This window comes from Sceloporus occidentalis, unplaced genomic scaffold (assembly GCF_023333645.1).
Source record: "Sceloporus occidentalis isolate IW3139 unplaced genomic scaffold, rSceOcc1.0.p SCAF_34, whole genome shotgun sequence".
In the NCBI taxonomy this organism is placed as follows: domain Eukaryota; kingdom Metazoa; phylum Chordata; class Lepidosauria; order Squamata; family Phrynosomatidae; genus Sceloporus; species Sceloporus occidentalis.
Genome location: NW_028317014.1, coordinates 8,353,652 through 8,378,489, shown reverse-complemented (window position 1 = coordinate 8,378,489; position 24,838 = coordinate 8,353,652). Strand labels below are relative to the sequence as shown.

General features: G+C 38.5%; 1 protein-coding gene across 1 annotated transcript in view; it reads left to right on the top strand.

The window, feature by feature from the left end:
* Positions 1-6,501: 6,501 nt before the first annotated feature.
* Positions 6,502-24,838, top strand: part of LOC149298220 (serine/threonine-protein kinase 26-like) — a 56,166-nt gene continuing 37,829 nt past the window's right edge. Inside the window, exons 1-9 of the mRNA XM_089487668.1 lie at positions 6,502-6,562; positions 7,220-7,411; positions 8,174-8,302; positions 9,898-9,949; positions 11,491-11,684; positions 12,026-12,174; positions 13,838-13,973; positions 14,051-14,147; positions 14,392-14,473. Of these exons, the coding sequence (XP_089343794.1) occupies positions 6,502-6,562; positions 7,220-7,411; positions 8,174-8,302; positions 9,898-9,949; positions 11,491-11,684; positions 12,026-12,174; positions 13,838-13,973; positions 14,051-14,147; positions 14,392-14,473 (1,092 nt within the window). The remainder of the gene's footprint in view (positions 6,563-7,219; positions 7,412-8,173; positions 8,303-9,897; positions 9,950-11,490; positions 11,685-12,025; positions 12,175-13,837; positions 13,974-14,050; positions 14,148-14,391; positions 14,474-24,838) is intronic.

Sequence of the window (24,838 nt, the reverse complement as noted above, 5' to 3'; positions counted from 1 at the left end):
TTATCTTTAAACATTTTCTTGGTTTTCAGTATTAACATAGATGGCACATTCCTTGCAGAGCGATATACAATCTCAATTATGTTATCTTTTCTGATCCACTAGATTGTAAGCTCGCAAAACCAGGGCCCTCTTCTCCTTTTGTACTAGATTGTTATTCTGTGTGACTTTGAATTATCCCACCGATTGTAACAGCGCTACGGAATCTGCTGGCGCTATATAAATACATTTAATGTAAAAACAAACTTTGACTTTTTTCTGCCGTCATTTCATAGAATTTGTAAAACAGCTATTAATACTCGTAAAGTTTTCTCCCTGCGTACGTAGATTAGACACAGTATACGGACCTGATCCTCAAGTAACTAAGTAGCTGAAGAACAAAATACTCTCAAATCTTAGCACAATCTGACATCGAACCCATCCCTTCCTGTCCAGCTGTATATGTATTGTTAGCGTAGCTGTGAGCAACAGCCATATTTCACAACTACGAGGAGAATTAGGCAATAGATGGGAGGAGAGGCGTTAACTTTCCTTTGCCAGGTGATATATTTTAGATTGCAGTATATATATATATATATATATAAATATATATATATATATATATATATATATATATATAGATTGCAATCCCTCGCCCTGGTATTTAACTAGTTAATATTTAAAGGATTTAGTTACATTCCTCCTAATATTTCATGTGGTAATAAGGGACACCTTTGTTTAGGGGTGTGGTTAAGGTGTGGCCATGGGCGTGGTTTTACCCAGCTATTTATGTAATGGGCATAGAAGAAGGTACTCTTCTTCTAGGAGTTTAGAAGAACTTTATAAGAAGAACAATGTATTTACACCATTTCATTTATAACCCCATTTTCTGCTGTTTCTATGCACATTGTTGTAACCTTTAGGGCATTAGAACACCATGATACACTTATACCCAACACACATCCTGAGATAACAGAAAAGAGGGACATTAGGAGAAATGAGGGGCTTAGGGCCAAAGAGGGACTGTCCCTCCCAAAATGGGACACTTGGGAGGTATGCAGTTAGATCAGCTTGCAGTCTATCTAGAGTGACACAGTAATCACAGAGTGTGGGCAAGAAGGGGCATTATTCTAAAAGCCTGCCTTTCAGAGGTAGGGTAACTACATGTGACTGTTAGGATTTGTCACTATATCACTGAGTTAGATGAGGATGAGTGGGAGGTGGAGTGGGAGGTGGAGGATGCACTAGATCTAGGGGAGGGAGCTGTGATGTAAGTGAGGGTGTGTATTCTGGGAAAGAGACTAGTTTCTAGTAAAGCTTTGGAGGATCTCACTGGCATCATCTGATCTGCAGATCTTACGGAGGGCACAGCTCGGGAGTCCCATGATTTCCCCTAAAAAGATGTGGGCAAGAACCTGCTGGCAGCTTGGCATGGACCTGGGCTTCTGGCTGTCAGTGGGCTTGCTTACTGGACCTGTAGCTGCAGCGAGTGAGCGGAGTGAGTATAAGAACTCCTTAACCCAACCAAACAACCGAAGATCCAGCAGTCCGCTGTTAACCCTGTAGAGACTGGCTGTGCTCAGACCGTCACCTCTTCATACCCTGGGATATGGGGTTGGGATGAGTCCGGCTCCTGCTTGGTTACAGAAAGCAGTGTATTTTCTCATGGTTTGATTAGCTTATAGTCATAGTTACTGCTGCTGAAAGAGCAGATCTCTCCCCGATCGTTTTGATTCATAAATCCTATGACTCCCATCAGCCTCATCCACGTACAAGCAGGGTGATGTTTGCAGGTATTTTTGGCATCAGATCTGTTGTGCTAAAGGTTTCCTGGCTCTGCCCTGCAGTCACTTGGATTTCCTGCTTCACGTCTCTGGCTATTACTGTGTATTGTCCATGTTATAGATAAAGGTCGTGGCCATTTAAAGCTACACGCTGCCTTTACAGGAATTTACTAAGCATGCTGGCCTCTATTAACTATCATCAAATCCAAAAACATTACACATAAAATACACATAATAAGGCTTAGTACAGGGGGTTCTAGCACGCAGGACCCCCTTTATTCTTCATACAATAAGAAGATTTACTCAGCGCCCCCCATTATTGAGGACTACAACTATGGGATCAGAGTAAAGTGTCACCGCAAATTGTTACTTTTCTCTCTATCATAACAATTTATGCCCACATTGCTGCATCTCTAAATTCTGGTAGGGTTAGCGATAAGGGGACAGGCTATTAAACCCTCTGCTATGTGATGCCTCGGCTATTAGTAGACTTTTTTTTAGGGTTTATTGCAACAATATGCTTGCCACCTAGGAAAGCCTTGTAACACATTTGAACCTTTATTGCTTAAATGATCCCACGTAAAAATTTAGATCACATTTTTGCAACACATTGGGCAGTGGAACTATGGCGCAAAATTATTATATTCGTGTAATTTGTTGGAAAAGTGTTGCTCGGGATACCTGATCACAGCTAAAAGTTTATATGACATGGTTGGAGACATGTGAGTATTGGGGATACGCAGCCAGAAGTGGCGGATTCTAATTGTTATGGGTCGAGTGATTTTTAAGATGTCTAATAGCTGATATTCTGGAGAATCGTCTAAATGATAATGTTGGAGGAACCCTATAGAATAAGCTCCTACTTTTGTCGGGTAACACGTAGGTCAGCCCTATAGTTATGCACCATGACAGAGGATAAGCTAGACTGGCATAGATTGTAAGCTTTTTGTAATAAAGAATGTTTTTTTTTTTTTATTTGTTTATATTACATAGAAAGTGTCTTATATGAGTATATTGTCCTATTTTGGATGTGTCTGAATACACAGTCGGACCACTCGGCTCTTCTAGTCTGCCCATTTTTCCTGATGTAAAGACCTTAATCTGTCCTAAAATATATTACACGTGGCATGAACCATATACGGATATACAGTGTGTGTATGTATATATAATACTGTATATGATGCTTAGATTTTATCTTAGAATTATCTGTTTCATATTGACTTTGATCAATGCCATCGGATAGAAATTCAAAGTCAGATTTACAAAAAACATTATTAATGGACTAAATGTACCACTTTTTGACCCGACATGTTTATCAAGAGGCGGAATTTAAAACAATATTACAGTTCATCCCAGACATATATCACATGGATTAATAATTCAATGTACTTTTTAAAAAGAATAATGTATTTATATTTTCATTTTTGCTTTCATTCCTATATGGATATTTATTGCTAAATTATTATACAGAGTACCTGCCATCCCAGAAGTAACATTAATGCCAATATTAAGACATTACAAAATAAAAAATAAGACTTCTTCACAATTTTATTTTTTTAAATTAATGGTCTGTTTTAAAAAATAATGGATTTACTTTAAGGACTTAAATTTTCTGTTTTTTGGTTTTTTTAATGGTTTTCCGTATCTCTTAAAGATGTTGTAGGAATGCTTATTGTCTGTGTAGGAAGGGAATGGAGATTTCTTTTATTGAATTCTGAAAACACCAGTGAAATGTTTGTTACTCCGAGCAATGAATAAGTACTTAGATCAGGGGTTCTCAAACTGCGGCCCTCCAGCTGCTGCAGGACTACATCTCCCATACTCCTCAGCCAGCCCCTTAGCTGAAGGAGCATTATGGGAGATGTAGTCCTGCAGCAGCTGGAGGGCCGCAGTTTGAGAACCCCTGATTTAGATCATAGAAGGGAACTGATTAATGGGTTCCTACCAGATCTCTTTCCAATTCATTAACTGAGGTATGTTCGTAAGCATATTGTTCATATTGCTCTAGATTGTAAGCTTGTATGGTTGTACGTAGGATTGTACGGTTCTTACGTATTGTCAGAAGCGCTGCGTAAATTGTTGGCGCTATATAAATAAAAGATAACAACAATAATAATGTTGCAAAGCGGTTCTTTATAGTAACGGTCAGCAGCGGCATGACAAATTTATATATGTCCGGTAACAACATGGATAGATTTATCGGCACCGCTGCTGCCGATGAGATAGTTAGTGCATATGTTTTCATATAATATCATGTTAAATTATTACCGTTGGAAACACGTTAATCTCTGTATTGGCATTATGTATAGATAATGTATAGATTTGTCCTTGAATTACAGCTTTGGATGGCTTGGCAGGTGTGGTTTTACAATAATAAGAGTGTTTTCTACCACCCATATAGATGGTAACAATAATAGGTAGCACTTATCAAACAAACATATAATAAATATACTATTGTATAATATGAGTAGCGGTTTGTATCAGCCTGTGGATATCTGTGTTTGTTATCAAGAACTACGGCTGAGTTGTAAATTCTCATGTTCCCAGCCACACGGATACATCTTTAGCCGGAATATTCTTCCGTCTGTATCAGCACGTATCAGAATGCCGTTCGTGCATGAATGATGATTTGGCAATTCTGAATAAGTAATATTCACTAGGGAGTTATTTCACCCCGTGGACTCCCAATGATACTGAACTTTATCTGTCAGAAAATATCCTGTGTGACAAAGAAAATGTCATTTGTTTTATAGTTTGCCAATTTAATATATATATATATTTGAATATTCTGTGATCAACTAAGGAAATTCTACACTAATTAACTGTGATGGCTATGAATAGTGCAATGAGCGCTACAAGGTATATTCCAGCTCCCAGTGACATTTCTTTACCCTACTGCCTGATCTTTTAAAGAAGCCAGAATTATTTCTACACAATTCATTATTATTTACAAGGAAGCGCACCCAAGATGCAAGCATTTTCCCCAAAAGGAGGACCATTTGATGAGACTGACCCATTGATGTACACTCAGTCCCACTAACACACACTCGGCCCCAGTGATGCACACTCTTCAACACAACGATGTAAACTCATGCTGATTACTCTTTGCCGCTCTTAAACTCACACTGTAGCCAACTTATACTTATAACGTTCCTCTACACTGACACAAACCTGCTGAAAGTCTTCACAAATCCGCTTCTGTATAAAACGCCACTTTAAGGAATATAAGAAACATCGCTAAGGCAATGATCTGACTTTTCACCAATATGATGGTCAAAGCACAAATCCCTTTTTTGTGAATTTTAAGTATTGAAATGTAATGATTTCGCAATAAATGTGCATAAAATTCTCCCCACCCTCGTATAGAAAACCACTAGACCTTAACATTTAGAACTGCAGGTTTTTTAATCCAACATTCCTGATACCAGCGTACAAAAAAAAGATGATGGCAGAATAGAACCAGTTAGTCTACCTTTTCCAAACGAGTCTATTCTTCTGTATTATTTGGGGTAGCTTTATGAATATTGCAATAACGGAATTCCATTACTCTGTTTCCTTGTGCCACTTCCAATCTAATTAACTCTATAAGAGCGATATCATAGCTAGGTCATAGTTTAAAACTAGAGGTTCAGTTGCTTTGATGTTTCACTATACTTAGTGAGTGGTACATAAGTGGAACAGCCTCCCAGTGGTGGTAGAGGTTAATACAAAGATGGAATTGAAAGAACTGGTATAAAAAACACACACAACCCACAAGGACGCATTTAAGGCAGCAGTAACAAAGGTGATTAACTGGGGGTTTTTTTGGGGGGGGGGTTTAAAGTTATTTTGTAAATTGTGGTAAACAAAAGAATGGCTTAGTCTTGATCACCCAGTCTGACACACTGGCTAGTGAAAGTCTATGGAGGAACTTACTTCATTAGCACTGCCATAAAGTATCCGTTTGATGTGGTGCTTGATTTTTTCCATTGGACTCGCTTTAGGAGTTAGAATAAATCTTGGTGTCATGGTAGTTGTAGCTCCCCATCTGCTTCCGGACCAATCAGAGTGAGCAAAATGTGACATACGTGTCCTTATCTACATGTCTAAGAATTCCTAAAGAGCGGCGGGAAGTTTGCATTTCTTTGACCTTGGGTCTAGTGAACAGCAGCTGAGCAGGAGAGCCGCAGGCACGGTGGAGGAGCTGCGGAACAGACAACCACCCCCCCAAAAAAGGGAGAATATGCACATATATATATATATATATATATATATATATATATATATATATATAAATATTTTTTTAAATAGGATTAATAAATATGTATTATCTGTCGTGGCTATGATTGGGGTTAAAGTTATCCTCTATGCAGGGGGTGAACTGGTAATCAGTTTGAGAGCCTTCTGGCTTTGTTTAATGTTTTATTTAGAATTTGTTGAAACTCTGGGTTTGGGCCAAGAGTTTTTGTGATAAATGATTTCGTTTCAAATTAGTTTGTTAATAATTGTTATGTTTAAAGCTAAATAAAAGTCCTCGCTCATTCCAAAGTATGTGTATTTGGTTTTTTATTCAGAAATGTATTTATTATAGTCACTGTATCCCTTACAGCCACATGTCACTTCTTGCTCACCGTAACCATGCAGAATCTTAGGATTCCAGACAAACATGATTTATCTTCTGTATAACCAGATTTAAACAGCTGTGTTTAGCCACGTATGAGTGATTTGATGTCAGAGGCGTACTGTGTTTCATACTATCGACATGCCTTATGTGTCTTTGAATAATCTCAACTGGGCTACATGGAGGCGGAAAGCTCAAGCTCGTATAATCACATTACATTTATTTATATAGCGCCAGCAGATTCTGTAGCGCTGTTACAATCAGTGGGATAATTTAAAGTCACACAGAATAACAATCTGGGACAAATGGAGAAGAGGGCCCTGGTCTTGTGAGCTTACAGTCTAGTGCGTCACAAAATATAACATGATTGAGATTGTATATCGCTTTGCAAGGAATGTGCCATCTATGTTATTATTGAAAACCAAGATAAAACCTGTTATATTTTTTGGTTGAGTTCTTCTAATACCTCTCCTCTTGGGGATCTCTTGAGTTTCACCCATGTGTGAAGGTGACCCCAGACTTGGACCTCCTTGTCCACTTGTACAGCGCAAAGATGAGGCCCATGAAGGCCAAGGTGTACATCTACGTTTGTTGGCTCCCTCATACAGAGGACGAATGGCTTGCGCTTTAGTTCCGTAGAGAAAGCTATTAAGTGGCTGTCCGTTCTCAGTTGAGTTCCTCTCATACCGTTTTGTATGCTATTTTATTTTTCAGCCCCAAATCTACGCGCTGTCTGTGGCAGGACCCCTTACAGGCCTATTAAGGGTCTGTTATTTTTCATTGCGTATTTGTTGTAACCATATTTTAGAACCATTATTACAGACAAGGGGGTTCACTTAGGACAAAGATTTCGTTCTAGGTACTTTTGCAGCACGCTGTGAGGACGGTTCTCGGTACAGGGGACTTCCTAGCACCCGAGGCAGTCTTTGGGAATATGCTCCCCCACATCAGAAGTCTTCCGTCAGCTACAAGAGATTCTTCAAGGTGCTTGGATCATGGCACCTTGAAGAAGCTCTGGAAGCGAAACGTGTAGTGCTCATGTGGATCAAGAGTAGGAAGGTTAGGTAGAAGGGTTGAACTTGATGGACTTAGGTCTTTTTTTCAACCTTATGTAACTATGTAACTATGTGCATTTTTTGGATGCCACTAAGTCCTTAATGTGTGGGTGTCCAGGAAATATTGAGTGTATTCGGCTGTGGATCTCTGGAAGATGCAAAGAACATCGAGCACCCAGGACATTTTCAGACGTTGCCTTTTTATAATGTAAGCAGATATTGCTTACTGCTACTTTCTGGCTGTACATTTATTCAAGGATTTTATCGAGCTTTTACTTCACTAGGAACTTTTTTGTCTGTATTTTCTCCTATATGATGGTTGCCTAAAAAAACTGAAGATTATGCGTTAAAATTTAGCAAGAGAAAGGGAAAGTACCCTTAATCACTATTGTGTGTGCATCACTTGGGTGTTGTAATGTGGGGAAACCCACATTGCGGTGGGTTTCTCTGCAGATACATGTAAGCTGTGCAAACAATCCAGAAAAACATGGAAAGCTTGGGGCAAAAAAGCCACTAAATAAATATAATGTGGGCCAGCTGAACTGGTTTAAGGACCATTAGCATTGAAAAAATGTAATATTAGAAAAAAAGATAGTTCTGTCTATCCGTCCTTGAAGAAAACAATATATAATTTGTGTTGGTGCACTAAAAAATACAAAGGAGACTTGTGGTTAAGACTAAAAAGTCTTAGGTTTTGAGGCATATAACACCCTCAGCAAAGAAGGGGTTAATATTGACCTTTCTTTCTTTTTTTTTAGATCATGTTTTTCCTCCATACAACATCACCATGAAAATGAACGTGTTTAATGTTCTGTGGGAGTGGAGTCCGCTTATAGATGGGGCAAATTGTACCGTGTCTTATACCAGTTTTATGTCTGCAGGAAAGGGTAACATGGTAAATGTTTGTGCTTTTAAAAGAATTTGGAACGTTTGTTATATGTTTCTGCTGGTGCCGGTCCCTATTCTCTCCTAAGGCAATATATTCTGCCGCTTACAAATGCACATACCTGGGAACTTTCTTGGCCAAACCCAGAGAGTTCCCAGGTACGCAAATACAGTTCTATTTCGATTTTATTGGCGTTGGCAATAAACAAAATATCGTATTGTGTATTCAGTTCTAAGGATTTTTCCCCCAATTATTTTTGTAGAATTGGAGAAGGGAGGTGAGCGTAGGACACAATGTCATTTAGGACGCTGCACACTTGGACTGTCCGCATATATTGTTATTATTCAAATCTTATATTTATTCTGCTGGCATAAAACTATTACCTTTTTTTAACCTGTATAGAGCCCTACCCTGCGCCCCCTGCTGTGCCTTGTCGCAAATTCTGCTAATGCACTCGCTGTTTCGAGGCAGAGAATAGCAAAGACTTTAGGAATGATATATGCATAGACATATCAATGTATCACATACAGTACCAAGATCAAGCTGTGTCTCGTATTTGTAACCTTGTATGATCTAACCAGTGTTCTAAAAGGTCCAATGTCCCTAAGAGTTATTTTGTATTTTTCCAGAAGGAGCTTTCTTTTAAGAATATTCACCCGAATTGCACTCATGAAGCGGAAAACATTGATTTGAACGGTTTCATTCCTTTTAAAGTTGAAGCTGGATGTAAGGACAAAACACAAGTTAAATTAGTAAATATGTCAGTAGAGGTGCTATCAGGTAAATATTTAAGTGGGCTTCAAATGTCTTTTCTTGTGATACTATATGATGTTCATTTTTGATGGTCTTGTGCGTTGCTGCATAAAGTAATTCCTTCACAACAGAGATTATTCTCATTCATAAACACATATGGCAATTACAGAGCCTGGTCATTTTTCTCCAGAGGAATAGTTAGTATGCTTCTGTGGCCAAATGATGATGTTTCATATCTTAATCTGTGTATTTACATGCTGCTAGGAACTACAGAATAAACAGACATTTGTCTTATGAAATGTCTGTACTTTGCATTTAAACGTTTCTGTCATAACCTCTGTCTCTCTCTCTCTCATCCCTCCTTACGCTATATGTTACATTTTTATTATAATTACTGGCTTTGCCAATAACTATGCAACCGGTGACATTTTCTGGTCTAGGGCTGGAGGTCCATGGAGCAGAACCGGGAGCAGACGATTGCCCTTTTGGGTGATCAGGTTCTCTTGTGTGCTGCGGCTCAATGAACCAGAAACAAGGGAGATCCCTGATCTCTCCAACTGTCTCATTTACACTACAGAGGAATGTGCTGAGCCAGCACCCTGTACCCAGTACTATGCCCCTCTAGGAGGTGGAGTGCCAAGATGTGATGTCATCATATGCCATCATCATCAGACTGATGCGAGGGGGAAGCTGAGCTGCTGCCTTGGGTCAGAACTCAGACTCTTTGACACTAGGACCTAGAACATGCCTAAAATACAGTATGATTGTCTAAAACTTGTACAGATCACCACCTAGATTGAAATTTCAATATCAGTTCTTTGTTTTGTTATATTTTGTTGACAGGTAATCCAAAAACTGCCGTGAGAGATTTCAGCTGTGTTTGGTACGATTACGAGTACATAAATTGTACGTGGCATCCTGGGACAGAGGCGCCCCCCAAAGCTAACTATAGCTTGTTTTATTGGTTAGTATAAAGCATCTCTTGTAATTGTGCAGTCCTACTGCAACATTCAAACCATAAACTACTGCGACCTTCTAAGAGTTAATAACTGTATGAAACCACATAGCCCACGCAGCGATGCACGGTGTAGTTTAAAAGATCTTCATACTGTGATTAGCTTTAGAACCTAGGTAATCTTTAATGTGGTGAAGGGACAATCTAGCCATTGTACGCACTTTAATGTGTATGATAGCTGTGTGATCCCATTAAATGTTCGTGTTGTCTTCCTCACAAATGGATGAGAGGATTCTGCAGAAAACCACCATATTTATTTTGGCCGTTTACCACCCTCCAGCTAAATGGCCGAACATATTCACCTCCAGACAGATTCAGCCAACGGGGGTCTGTTCAGGGGAGTCTCTTTTATGACGGATAAGTGCTTTATTTATTTGAAATAATATATATTAACATATTCACAGAGTACTTTAACATGCATTCTTCTACAGTGGGGGTATCAGGGACAGTAATATGTCATAGTGGTGGACAAACTGGCTAGCATGGCCAAGCTAGGGCTAAGAATATCAACGGCCTTTGCTGGACATATGGCTTACCCAGTTATATATATATATATGTGTTTTCCTATTTGTTTCAGGCTGAAAAGCCAATGTTTTGATATGGCGCTAAAACCAGTCCACCCCATGATGTAAGTAACATCTATGTGTGTGCGATTGAAATAATAGAAGAATTGCTTTGGTTGTAGTGGCCTATGATTTAATCAGTTGTCTGCCTAAGATTTCCATGATTTCTGCACATAATTAATTTCAGCTTCTGTTGGGTGTAAAGAGGCTGATTGCAGGCATGCCTGGGAACTCTCTGGGTAAAGCCATGCTTTCCCAAGTCAGACAAGTCAGGTAGCCAGGTAGCTTAGTTCGGGAAGTTCCCAGGTAGGATCACAAGGGAAGCATGAGAGCTGGATCTCCTATGGGTCAGTTATCTCTTTGGTTCCAAGTAGAAGCTCATGGACGTGACATCCTACCTGGATTCCCTAGACCCTAATACCCAGTCTGTGTGAGGGTAGCGTGCCAGACAGATCTTACGATTGGGAAATCACATGTCTCACATGATCTATGAGTAGACTATAAAGGAATAATAGTTCCCCTTATTTTGTTGAGTAGGCAGCATAGTGGAATTGTCTGCAGACTTTGATTAGTCAGTGTGCTCTCGCACCATTACCTGATTTTCTTAAGGAAATCAGTCTGTTTTGTTAAAATCTGAAAAGAAAAATATAAAATAAAACCTGACTATTATTACTATTATACTATATTATTTTATTACTAATAGGCTAATTTAACAGTGTGAGGCCACCAGCCAGATCTCTAGCAATCCAGAGAGAAATGTATTAGAATTACAATTCTGGAGGAATTTTCATTGCTAATTTATTATCGTGAGATGTTTAATAATAATTAGAGCTGCATTTGAATTCATTTGGTTTGCAGATTTGAGGAATTTTTAGACACTGGAAAGGTTTGTCATCACTATAACTACAAGGATGGAACTTCCATTGGATGTTATTTTGAATACCAACCATTGTATAATTTAGAAGATTCAGAAGAGATGCAAATTGTGGTTATGGACAGATTACAAAAACACATCAGACCCTTCGTCTCCTATGTGAAAGTTTACCAAATAGGTATGTTTTATTGAAATCAATATACCGGTTTAAACTTGGTCATCATTTGTACCCTCATCTCATCTGATATTGAAGAGGTTACCTATACGCTACATTACCTTAGCTAGTCGCCTGTGGATAATGTGTGGATTATAATGACTAAAAAGATAATTTTGATAAGGAAATAAAAGCAGATCTATACATCAGTTGGGCATTAGATCCAAAATGACTTGTCATGTTGGAGGGATATCCCAATGGCATATAAGTAATATCAGTTGATCCATACATTACTAGTGATTAGGTTAGCACAATGTGTATTTTTACATGCTCAACTAAAGAGACATTTTATTAATTCCATCCAGTGCAGCTCAGTCCTCCGACTATCACCAATATTTCATGGACTGAAAACGCCCTGAGTGTCATCTGGACTGTAGCGAAAGGGAAAATCAAAGACTTAAACTTTGAAGTGATCATTACAGATATAACTAATGGAAAACACAAAGAATTTAAGGTAAGCAATGTATTCATAATGTTGTAGGGAAGTACTGTATGTGGTGAACTGACAAACGACCGTGGTGGAATATAAGGGTGGACTGAGTGTATTACACTATAATATATACACTTGTGAGCACGGTAGATTTACGTCTGCTCTCAGGTGCTATGAATAAAGATGTATGAACGGGCTGCGAACCTAAAAAACATCAGTGACCCTGTATTCTTATTGCAGCTTTTTTAATGCAAAAAAATTGCTTTCACTAGAGACAGAGTGGTGGAGAATTTTAACGTAATAAAGCAATATAAACAATGGCTCACCTTGGCAACCTTTTATACATATTTGGACATAATTTGCTATTATTATTATCATCATCAATAGTTAGCACATACCCCAAAATGTGAACTAATGTAAAGGAGTGACACTTTGGCCCATGGAGGTGAGTAAGGAAATAACATACAATTAAATACATTGGCAGCCCATGAGCTGTCTTTATATTTCAAAGCCCACCAGCCCGAAGGTTAAAGCTGCAAAGGGGGAGCCAATTTCATATTAATGTCTACGTATTTAAATTTCTGTGTCATAAAAGTTCCTGTTGGTGTAATGGTCGGGTGTCTCAATACTTTTGTCCATATAGTGTATGTCACAAAAAACAGCTCAGGGGTGGTTTAACCTGGGGCAGCAAACAAGGTTGGTCCAAGCCTTGTGGGCCAGTCAAGTTCCTCTACACCAAACTCATCCAACCATGACTTTATGGACCATGCTTTGTGCGCTAGGGCACAGTCATGCTGGAATTAAAAAAAGGCTTGCATGCAGCTGCTCAGCCATGGAAACCCATTCCGCGAAGCTCTCACTGTGCTGATATTAATGTGAGTGGAAGTTTGGAACTCTTCAGCTACAGAATCAACAGAGGGTTGGCGACTTTTACACACCATGAGCCTCAGCACTCGGTGACCCCGCTCTGTGACTTTATGTGACCTTCCACTTCATGGCTGAGTTGCTGCTGTCCCTAAACGCTCCCACTTTTCAATATTACCGCTTCCAGTTAGCCGTGGAATACCTAGCAGGGATGAAACTTCATGAACTGATTTATTGCAGAGGTGGCCTCCTATCACAGCACCATGCTTGAATTCACAGAGCTCTTCAGAACGACCCATTTTTTCACAAATGTTTGTAAATGCAGACTGCGTGGCTAGGTGCTTGATTTTATACACCGGTGGCAATGGGTCTGATTGAAACACCTGAGTTCAATAACCAAGAGGTGTGTCCCAACACTTTTGGCCACCTAGTACGAGAGCAGTCGCAAAGGGGTTACAGAAGTTTATTGGAACAATATGAAATAAACCCCACTTTTTGTTGGTGCTTCATTCTATAGAATGCTTAAGTCATTTTATTTTGGTTTTCCAAAGCACTCACCCTTTTTAAGGGACATCCCATTTTTTGTATTTCAAATTAATCTGACATCTGACATTGGCCCTGCAGTATTTAAATAAAACCTGCGAGGTGCTGGTTATGCACTTGAGTGCTGGTGTGAAGACCTTATTTCACTCCCTTGGAGTTGAACTGAGTTGGCAGTTGTTGGATGAGAATCAGATAATTACCCACCTGATATTCACTTCGGCTTCCTCTCTGTTTGTTGCGTTGTTCTGACAATAAGATGGATCTTCCTCTCTTAAAACAGTTGACGGGCATCAACAGCAAAGAATTTCCAGATATTTATCCCTATGCAGATTACACAGTAAAAGTACGTGGAAGAATAAGAGAAATTTTGGGGTCTTACCCCTGGAGCGAGTGGAGCAAGGAAGAAACATGCAAAGGTAATATCACAACCTCTTAAAATACATGCAGAATTGTATGGCATATGTGTACGACTTCATCTCATGTTGTCTTGTAGGCAAAGACAGTGGCCGGACCACCAGTTTGACCCTTCTAATCCTAATCCCAATTATCTTGACTGTTTTGGCAATCTTCCTTGTCATTTGTATGAAAAGGTAATTTTTTTTTTGTTATATTTAAAGAAGTACAATATCTGGGGCAGCTAGATGAATTCAGACCGTTATTTTTCCTCCATTGGTAAAAAAAACTTGTCCACATCTGTCTAGCAGGAATCCATGGGTATCTAGGATTGAATTAATTGTCTATGTAGAATATTGTTACCTCATATGAAGGGGTGATACAATATGTATGTATGAGTTTTGTGATTTTATAAATAATTTTTTTTTGTGTGTTCCACAGATTGAAATACATTATTTGTCCTCCAATACCTGACCCTGGAAAAGTACTTAAAAAGTCCTTTGGGGATCCAAACACTCTCCAGGTAAGAAAATATTCTTACGTTCTTGAACATGACATTCTCTGTCAAAGGTGATTATATGGAAATTAAATCCCTGAATTAAGGTGAGAGTGTGATAATGTGAGTGAAAACTCTGACCTACAACCATATAACAAAGGTGGTCATAATATTAAGGCTTATCTGTGTATATTTAATTTTTCATTTTTTTTTATCCTTGAACGTGTTTGCCTTAAATAATAAATGACAATAATAATGACAATAATATCATGTACATATAGTACAATATCCTTAACACAAAAATAATATATAAATGCGTGAAACAACAAATAAAATCTGTATTTAATTTAAACATTCCACTCCGGGTTTTCAAACACATACATACACTCACTCACGTATGTTACATGCATGCCTGTGAACTAGCTGGAGCTCTTCCTCTCCTGGTGGAGTAGTTTAGTTGGGGGCATGGCTAGCCATGCGTCAGGGGGGATTAGCTGTGCCTTGTGGATATAGAGGCAAAAGGTTATAATTGTTAGCCTTATTTGCATGCACCTACCCAGAATCCCTTGTGGTTGTGGCAGCACCATGAGATTTCTGAGGGAAAAACAAGCCTTCTGGCTTGTCTGGTGTCTGTAGATGAGCGATAAATAATGCTTCTACTACCCCATATACTACCCCATATATATGTGTGTGTGTGTGTATATATATATATATATATATATAATGTCCAAAATTAACAATTGCACACCAATCACCAACTTTTTAGCCCGGTGCCAAGTAGCTGCAACAGCTAATCATAAAACATCCAAAAATAGTTACCGGCACTCCAGGGACTTCTTTAACCCCTTAATGACAATTGCCGGTCCTGGCACGGCACGGAAAAGCATGTGCTTTACGACAATTGACGTGCCAGGACCGGCACGTCTTTAAACGGGTGCAGAAAGCGATCTACTATCGCTTTCTGCACCCAAAAAGCGTTGCTGAATGCCTCGACCTCGAGGCATTCAGCAACGCCGCGATCGGCACGAAGGGGCCATCTCTGGCCCCTCCACGGGGCGTCAACATCCGCCATACTTTGTATGGCGGCGGACGCCCGTTTTAAAAGCGTTTAGGAGGCGATCGACGATCGCCTCCTAAACTTAAATGGTGTCGCTGGAATGCCTCGATCAGGAGGCATCCAGCGACACCAAACACTAACCTTTTGATGGGCTGTGACCGCTCCGGAGAGCGGTCACAGCCGCAGCTGCCGGCAATCTTCGCCATCAAGGAAGATGGCCGCCGTCCTGTAACAGGAACCACAAATTTTAAAAGTTCGCTAGATAGTCCAGACCATCTAGAGAACTTTGGCTCCACTTGCAGGTTGAATACAGGTACTGCATTCACCATGCAAGTCAATGGAGCCCAGCTTTCTAATCACAGTGTGATTAGTAAAAATAAATTAAAAAATAAAATAAAATTAATAATAATTAGAAAAAAATAGTAAAAAAACAGTAAAATGTAAAAATCATTTCCCACTGATGTCACTATCAGGGGAACCTCCAAGTTGAAAAAAAATGTTAAATTTTTTTTTAAAAAAAATAATAAAAAAAATATATATATATATATAAAAAATATATTTTTGTGAGCAAGTCCTAAAATTAGCATATTAGCTTAAAACAATTCTCGCATGGAAAGAGTTAAAATACTGGCATATTAAATGCCCGTGGGGTGTCTACTTTTAAAAAATGTATGATTTGATGGGGTAAATTGAATGGGCCAGGTTCAACAACGTCCCAATTAACACGGGGGGAAGGATGGCCACACATCTAATTTCCAATTAGAAAAATGCACACGTACCAAATGTGGCCTTTTAGTTCCCCCAAAAAATGACACACCCATGCATGTGGGGTATCACTGCACTCAGGAGATGTTGCTGAACACATTATGGGGTGTCGTGTGACAGCGGCATATACCAGGAGCTGTAAATTCATACATAAAGTAGGTGTGTGTGGGAAAAATACACACACAAAAATATTACTGCAAACTTTGAAAAAATGCTGGTGGTAAAATATGTGCATGCAAAGAGTTAAAATACCAGCATTTAAAATACCCTGTGGTGTCTAGTTTTGAAAAATCTATGGTTTTGTTGGGCACACTGAAATGGCCCGGCTCAAAGATGTACCAAATAGGGCATGGGCAGTGGATCCCAAATGCCAAAGTTCAACATTGAAAAAAGCGCATGCCCCAAATGTGGCCCTTTTGCCCCAAAACAGCCAGGCAAAATCATTCATGTGAGGTATCGCTGTACTCAGGAGATGTTGCTGAACACATATTGGGGTGTTTTGTGATAGTGACATATACGAGAACATTTTAATTCATACCTGAATTAAAATGTGTGTGGAAAACCAAATGCAAAAAAATGACTACCACAAAGTTTGACAAAGACTGGTGGTAGATATGGTGCATGGAAAGAGTTAAAATACTAGCATTTGAAATACCCTGGGGTGTCTAGTTTTCAAAAATATATGGGTTTATTGGGCACACTGAAATGGCCCGGCTCAAAGATGTACCAAATAGGGCATGGGCAGTGGATCCCCAAATGCCAAAGTTCAACATTGAAAAATGCGCATGCCCCAAATGTGGCCCTTTTGCCCCCAAACAGCCAGGCAAAATCATTCATGTGGAGTATCGCTGCGCTCAGGAGATGTTGCTGAACACATATTGGGGTGTTTTGTGATAGTGACATAAACTAGAACATTTTAATTCATACCTGAAGTAAAATGTGTATGACAAAACAAATGCAAAAAAATGACTACCATAAAGTTTGACAAAGACTGGTGGTAGATATGGTGCATGGAAAGAGTTAAAATACTAGCATTTGGAATACCCTGGGCTGTCTAGTTTTCAAAAATATATGACTTGATGGGGTAAATTGCATTGGCCGGGTTCAAAGATACCCGAAATGGCACATGGGGGGAAGAATTACCAGATTTGGAAAAAATGGCTTTGAAATAGCAAAACGCTACCTGTACTTATTGCCCCATAATGGGTAGAAAAAAGCAAAAAAACATAAAAACATTGGGTATTTCTAAACTCAGGACAAATAGTAGAATCTATTTAGCAGGTTTTTTCATTACCTTTTATAGATGAGTAAAAGATTTTTCAACTAAAAGTTAGAAACAGTCATTTTTTTCTAAATTTTTCACCATATTTTATAATTTTTTTAATAGTAAATAATATGATACAATCAAAACAATGTCATCTAAAGAAAGCCCTTCTTGTCCTGAAAAAAACAATATCTAATGTGTGTGGGTTCAGTAAACGGGAAAGAAGAAAATTACAGCTAAACACAAGCAGCGCAGAAATGTTAAAAAGGCCATTGTCACGAAGGGTACAAAAAGTAAAATCAGCCTTTGTCTCGAAGGGGTTAAATAATCACTCCAGAAACTGCAGTTTTCCAATCAACGTTTCAGTCTATTTATTAGACTTTCATCAGGACATATATATATATTACTCTCTCACACACATACAGGCTGTGCTCAAAGCACACTTACAGTTTTGGTAGAGGAAATGAGTAACAGCCGGACTCTCCATCTGGACTCTCCATCTAGACTCCGTACATCATATTTTAGTCTGCAGCACAGAAATATTTACTTAAAAACACAACAGCCCTTAAAGGGACAGCGCCATTAAAATATGATTTCTTTATGCCTGATCTAAATTGTGTAATCATTTTTAGATCAATATAGATATTAGAGGTCATCAAAATTGTTCAGGGTTTTCTGTACAATTTATAGGTGTTTTATTCTCTTTATCTCACTAAAAGCTTATGTGACGAGTTCACGGATCTGATTAAAAAAGAGGAACATCATAATAAGATCTAGCCTCAGTTTTTAGCGGAAAATACGCAGAACACATAACTAAGTAATACACTTATAGAAAATAAAGCATTATACAAACTAAACTACTACTACTACACAACTATTAAGTTTTATTTGTATCTATTCTGAGTATATTTAGCAATGCGGTGTTGCTACAATTGTAAGAATTGGCATTAATATTTAGTGTAACAAAATAAGATGGGTGGGTGGTTGGGTGTCTGGAAGTTAGAGTCATCACTCATGAACTTTGATCTATGTTTAGTTAGTTTGTTGAAACAACTTTGTGGAAATTATGTCACGTTGGTTCACAAAAACATGTGAACAGAATTCCCCTTTCACAACCTTGGCGGTAGATAAAGGAAGTCGGTAAAGAAGAGTAAATTCCTAGCCAGGCGGTCACTGTGTGTTTCATTGGGGTAAGATCAGGCTGGGAGGGTATTTGATCTTACATACAGTGCAAATGCGACAGATCTAGCGTTCGCTCCGGCAGTTTGTATACCGGTGCAACAGGCTCTCAAAATAGATACAACATGTAGCCTTTTCACTTGCTCCATATGATAGTCTTCTGTTTGTGCGTATGCATACCTTCCCAAACATTTTATGTATCCCAATGGGGACACCTGTGCTGGGGGTTTAGCAGGCACCTGGAGTGGGCATAGGCCACACGGAAGTCTCATGCTGCAACACAACAACCCCTAATAGTCCATGAGCCCCACTGCCTACAAAAGCAGGACAATTCTTGAAAGTTAGGACACTTAGTTGGTATGGTATATGGCTTATTACCCAGGGAGCACCGGGGAACTTCCTCTCCCCTCAACAATTTCTCTAAATGTGTGGCTTGAGGGAGTTTAAACGTCCATCTGTAGCACCTGGAGCAGGCTTCATTAAAGCATCAGCCTGGACTTTCTAAGTCCGGCACTGACCTCTAGGGACGGAGAAATGAACAGCCCTGTCCTCCAATTCTGCCCCCTGTGGACCCATAGACACGATTTCTGCAACACCTGTGCGCAAAATCTAACTAAAAGATCTCCCTGCACATTGTCACACTACGTGTAGCCTGTGCTTTCTGACGCGAGACATTGGCCTTGGGAAATTAAATTGGAATTTTCTTCTCAACTGACCTGTGGTTCCACACCTCTGCTGTACCATCTCTATTGTCGCAGTACCTAACCTATATCAATTCTCTTTAATCTTGCAGCTCCAATGGAAAAAAGACCTTATGTTTTCACTCATTGTTTTGGTAGTTCTGGTATCTCTCAAAAAATCCCGTGTTATGGGAAGTCATACGTATTTTTTTGGTAATTAAAGATTTGAGTGACATCAGGAGGCAGGTGCTGTGGGTACATCGGCAGCTGGGATTATATTGTGGGAAAGTCACCAATAAAAGCGAAACCGACAGGGCTGGCAGACTCCAGGCCTGCAGATAAAGGCTATAGGAACCAAAAAAATAAAACCCACGCTAATTTTTTTATTTATTATTTATTATTGTCCTTTATTTATATAGCGCCAACAGTTTACGCAGCGCTAATCTACAATAATGCTGGGGTTTTTTTTAACGGAACGTGGTAGCGTAACAGGAACACCTTGATTTCCTTAGAAGTAGTTCACATGCCAGCCGTATGAAAGCAGATGAAGTAACAGACTCACATGTGCACATCGCTTTCCTGTCCGCTTTGGAAATATTGTAACCACTTCCTACAGAAATGTGCCAACATTGAATATTAAACCTTCGTATTAAATAATACAGTAATAGTAATATTATTATTGTTATAATAATATTGTAATAATAATATTACTATTATAGTAATAGTAATAATAATACCAATGCTATTGTAGTAGTAATAGTAAGAAGAAGAAGAGGAAGAAGAATGAAGAAGCAGCAGCAGCTGGTGGTGGGATAGCTCGATTTGTAAATGCCTAACTCCAGAGTCTGCTGAATTGGGCCTGGAAAGCACTTTGAATCCCACTTGGAGAGAGACGCTATATTGTAAAAGGACCAAAGTTATCATTTTGGTAAAGCAGAACACAAAAAGATATATGTGTTCTATACAAATAATGAAAAACAAGACAAAACCATGCTGGAATTGTGCTTTCCAAAGAATATAAACAGCATGAGAAAATAATTACTTAGGAATTTTGAGCAAACAAAGGACTTCATTTAATTATTTCTACTGAGACCTCGTGTATTAACTGCAATTTTACAGACCAGTAAGCTTTTACAAGAAGCTACATTTAATAAAATAAAACTCCATTGCTGCTTTTGATTAGCCAGACTCTAGCCAAAATAATTTAGGGGGGGGGGGGTGAAATTTTGCATTTTCTGCTATTTCCCTGTGCACTCACCATCTGTTCCTCAAGAAGTTTCTGGAAAAGTTGTTTTTAAAGAGAGGGGAGATCGGGTCCTTAGAGAAACTATGATGTGTTTGTCAGTTTCTCAAAAATAGTCCTTAAGTAAAAGAATATTTTACCAGAGTTGCATCAGGATAAAGGAAATCTATTTCTTAAATAATTGTATCACCGAGTAAATACCTAAAGTGAATTTAACACCTAAAGCACATTTTATTTAGCAGAATCAAAAGAAAGTGAAGAAGACACAAAAACATTTTCATATACCTAACTTTGCTGTGCCAGACGTTTCTCCCCTGGATATTGTAGGTTGCTTCCTTTTTTAATACTTTTTTGTATTTTTATTTTTTTTTAACCTCGATTGAATGGATTTATTAAAATGAGGGTACGAAGGGAACCGGTGGGTGGGGGAACAAGCTGTTATCAGTTAGTGTTAGTTACATCTCGGTTTTGGTTTATACCTTGTTAAATAACACTTTGAAAAAATGAAGGTTTAGGGACCATCTTGGGTAAAAGAGCCAAGCCATTGTATTGTTTAGCCTAGACTGCTATAGTTTATAGGCTACACCCTAATACCTACATAAAACACACAATAAAATTACAGGTTAGGGAAAACAGTATGGGAGAAGACAAAGACAAATACAAAAATGATAAATAAAGTATTATAGTAGATTAAAGGGCTGCCCAAATCCCAAATGTCCAAACCCTATGCTGGATCATGGAGGTCAACGTGGTGGCTAAAACAGTTTGTTATGTTCTATAGATTTAATGATGACCTGCCAAGATGGAATTGGGAGCATAGTTCCGCATCTGGCCAATGCCCTTTCCACTAGAATGAACACATTGACAATTAATTTTGTGTATGAAGGTGTCTTGTGCCATCATATCTAATAGTGCCTTTTCTGTAGAACGATGGAATGATTACTATGTTTCCTAGATTGATATTTGACAGGCAGCACTCCTGCCCACACTCTCCCCCAGAAATAAAGAAGAGCAAGAAGTTGTCGCTTTTCTTTGTGGACATTTAGGAACTTGGTACCACATCATGTAACCTTCTTGTTTAATTAAAAATGATTTATACTCCTTTAAAACAATGGTTGAGTGGGTAAGCGTCCTTTCCTTAGCCTACGTTTTAGATGTATTTAGTTTCAATTCCCGTTTTGAAAGGTTATGATGCTTTTTAAAGTTTTTGAAGTTTGGAAGTAAGAATGAGTGCTGTGTACAATATGCCAATTTCCAGTTTTTTTGTTTTGTTTTGTAATTTTAAATCACAGTTTGTATTAACCTTCACCCTAACTAGATCCAACGTATTAATGCTACAGACATAGGAGACATATAACTAATATGGTCTTTCACTAAATGTAAACAAAGTCACTTAATGTTAACAAAGTATTTATTAATTTGGACGTATGTGATGGTTTTTATGTAAAGCATGTTACGTGAACTTTAATGCATTTAGTGATGGATATTACTTTTTTGAAATAACTGTTCAAAAGCTTTTTTTTGCAGTTTAAGTAATTTTTATATCAGTCTGCTATAACAACAATGTAAACGTCTTTGAAAGTTTACGCATTAACAATAAGCCGCTACTAAGCACATCTTAATATTGGAGATTGATTTTATTTTGCCTTTGTTTTTTTCCCACAGCACTTCATCAAACGTAGATATGAAAAAGTTAATGTTTGGAACATGCCACAAAAGGAAGAGGTCTGTTCGGTTATTTCGGTCGAACCAACCACGTGCTCATCCCAAACAGAATGAGGCTTTAATCTCTCTCAGAGTCAAGTGGAAAAATGTGAAGAGGGGGTTTTCTATTCTTGGGCTCTGGTTTATATTGTTCCACGGCAATATAAACAGAACTACGTGACTATCCGACTACGGAAGACCCTGATGAATTAAACAATTGGCCTGTGCTGTGTGGGACAACAGAAGGTTAACCCACCATGTAACCAAGCGTACATTACACTTTGGTTTGTGTTAAGATGCCGGATGTCCGAGTCGTGGTCTGTTAAAATATTCAAGCTAATAGGAGTAATAAACTATGGTGAGAAAATGTGATGGCAGCGCTAAAGACTTGTACCAATCTCAAGCTCTACGGGGCACGGGGCGCTTTTCTCAGGGACAGACTGGCCTTGGAGGGACGGGGCACATTCTTCAAACATGGCCAGTCCAACATGTGCCAGTCTACAATGGGTGGTGAAGCACAGCGTGGTCGTGTAATGCAACCTTATCCAGTACCTGTGCCGTAGCTTGAATTGCGTGCAAGCAGGGTACAAGCCAGGCTTTAGGCAAGAGTATGTGAGCGCGTGCCCCCTCCTGATCTTTTCGACTGTATTGCGATCAAGGTCTCTGTATGACTGGTGTACTTATTATATAACGACACTTTTTGTACATCGTCTTATACCATTACAGTTATACTGCGAACTGTAAAGAATACCTGTTCAGCGCTAAATAGATACAAACTTGCACACATGCGTACAAGAGAAAGCGGTGTACAGCCCTAGATTGCGTCTGGATACATTGTTCACATTAAAAGTCGTGTTATCTCTGCTTAGTATAAATAGATATTGAGTTATTTTTTTATCAAAATATTAAGTTAAATCTTGTTTACACTTTGCACACCTCAGGGGCATTTATATATTGTGTGTGTGTATATATATATATATATATATATATATATATATATATAGTATGTGTGTATATATATATATGCAATATATACACATATGTCTAACAACTGCCGGATGTTACACACCAAAATGCCGAGCAAAACCTATGCCACCTCTCCTCGGATACGTGTGTCCTTCTCATTCCATTTAAATACCAAGTTCTATTGGAAGATCTCTGTTAAATGGCGTCAGCAAAGCTACTCACGTTTTTCAATGAATTCTATCAGAGTGTATTTTTTTAAGCACAAAAAGTAAAAATGTTAAAAAAGCTTCAGATATTTACCCAAAATCTCAGAATCAGAGCATCCTTAGAGGCAATTACGCCCGTTGGTATTAACAGACAATTTACCGAATTGGCACATTATAGAATGAAAAAAATTGATAGCAACCTGCCCCAATAGTAAATTCAATTCAATTACTACATAGGGTAATGGAATGTTATATTTTATACAGATTCAACGTATGAAGTAGTAGTGTGAAATCATCTATGCAGATCGAGTACATTTCACTTTTCAGGTACAAGGGAATTATTAAAATGTGCACAATGAGAGAATGGTTTGTTATTGTCTACAATGCAATAAACAATTTTTTTTAAAAAAGACTATCCCGTCATTTCTCATTTACATAAATAAAATGTTTTTCTCAGTAAAAAAATGCAAATATCGCACTTGGTGAAAATCATTGTACGTGGAGATGAATGGATCTTGACTTGCAATAAGCGTTTTATCTTCGGCAATGCCTTTTATTTATCAGTTACTGTAATTCATGTTTGCACAAGTATGAAAAAGGGTTGTGTTCGTCCAAATTCCAAAATGTTAGGAAATCCTTAACGTACCTAAATCACTGGCGGGAGCCAAAAATGAAATCTAACAGCATTTTTATTCAACTGAATTCCAAGTATTTCACTCATCTTTGCTTTTATACACTTTTATTGTCTAAATGTTGTGTGGTTTTTTTTTACTATTTGAGATAATTAAAAATAGTGCTAAATGTGTTCTTTTTTTTTCTTTTAAAACAATAATCCCCGTTGATGTTTCTCCAGATTGATACCATAACTAATAGAACTGTGTAATAGAATCAGTAGATGAGTGATCATTAATCTTCCAAAAACCATTCGGATTTGGAAAAAGTTTATTTTTAACAAAATTTCTCAATTTTGTACGTGTACCTGTGAACCTGTGCTTGTTCTCCTGGATTATGTGTACCTCTGGCTTCCTTGACCTGGGTTTTTATGTTAGATCCAGCTTATGAATTAACCCTTTGGATGCTGCTCCTGGTTTTCCCTCACCTTTGGCCCTAAGGTGACATTGGTTGACCCTGCGTGGGTGATTATCTGTCCCCGAAATTAGGAGCTACCCTATTGTTACCAGAAATCATGTTTGTAAACATTGTGACAAGTGATTCCAGCTTTCTTGAGTGGGGGAGAGGCAGCAGCAGGCTTGAATGAAAAAGTCAGATAGTCCCTGGTATATCAGTCCCAAGTAGGCCGAAGCCTTCTTACTGGGGGTCAGAAATAA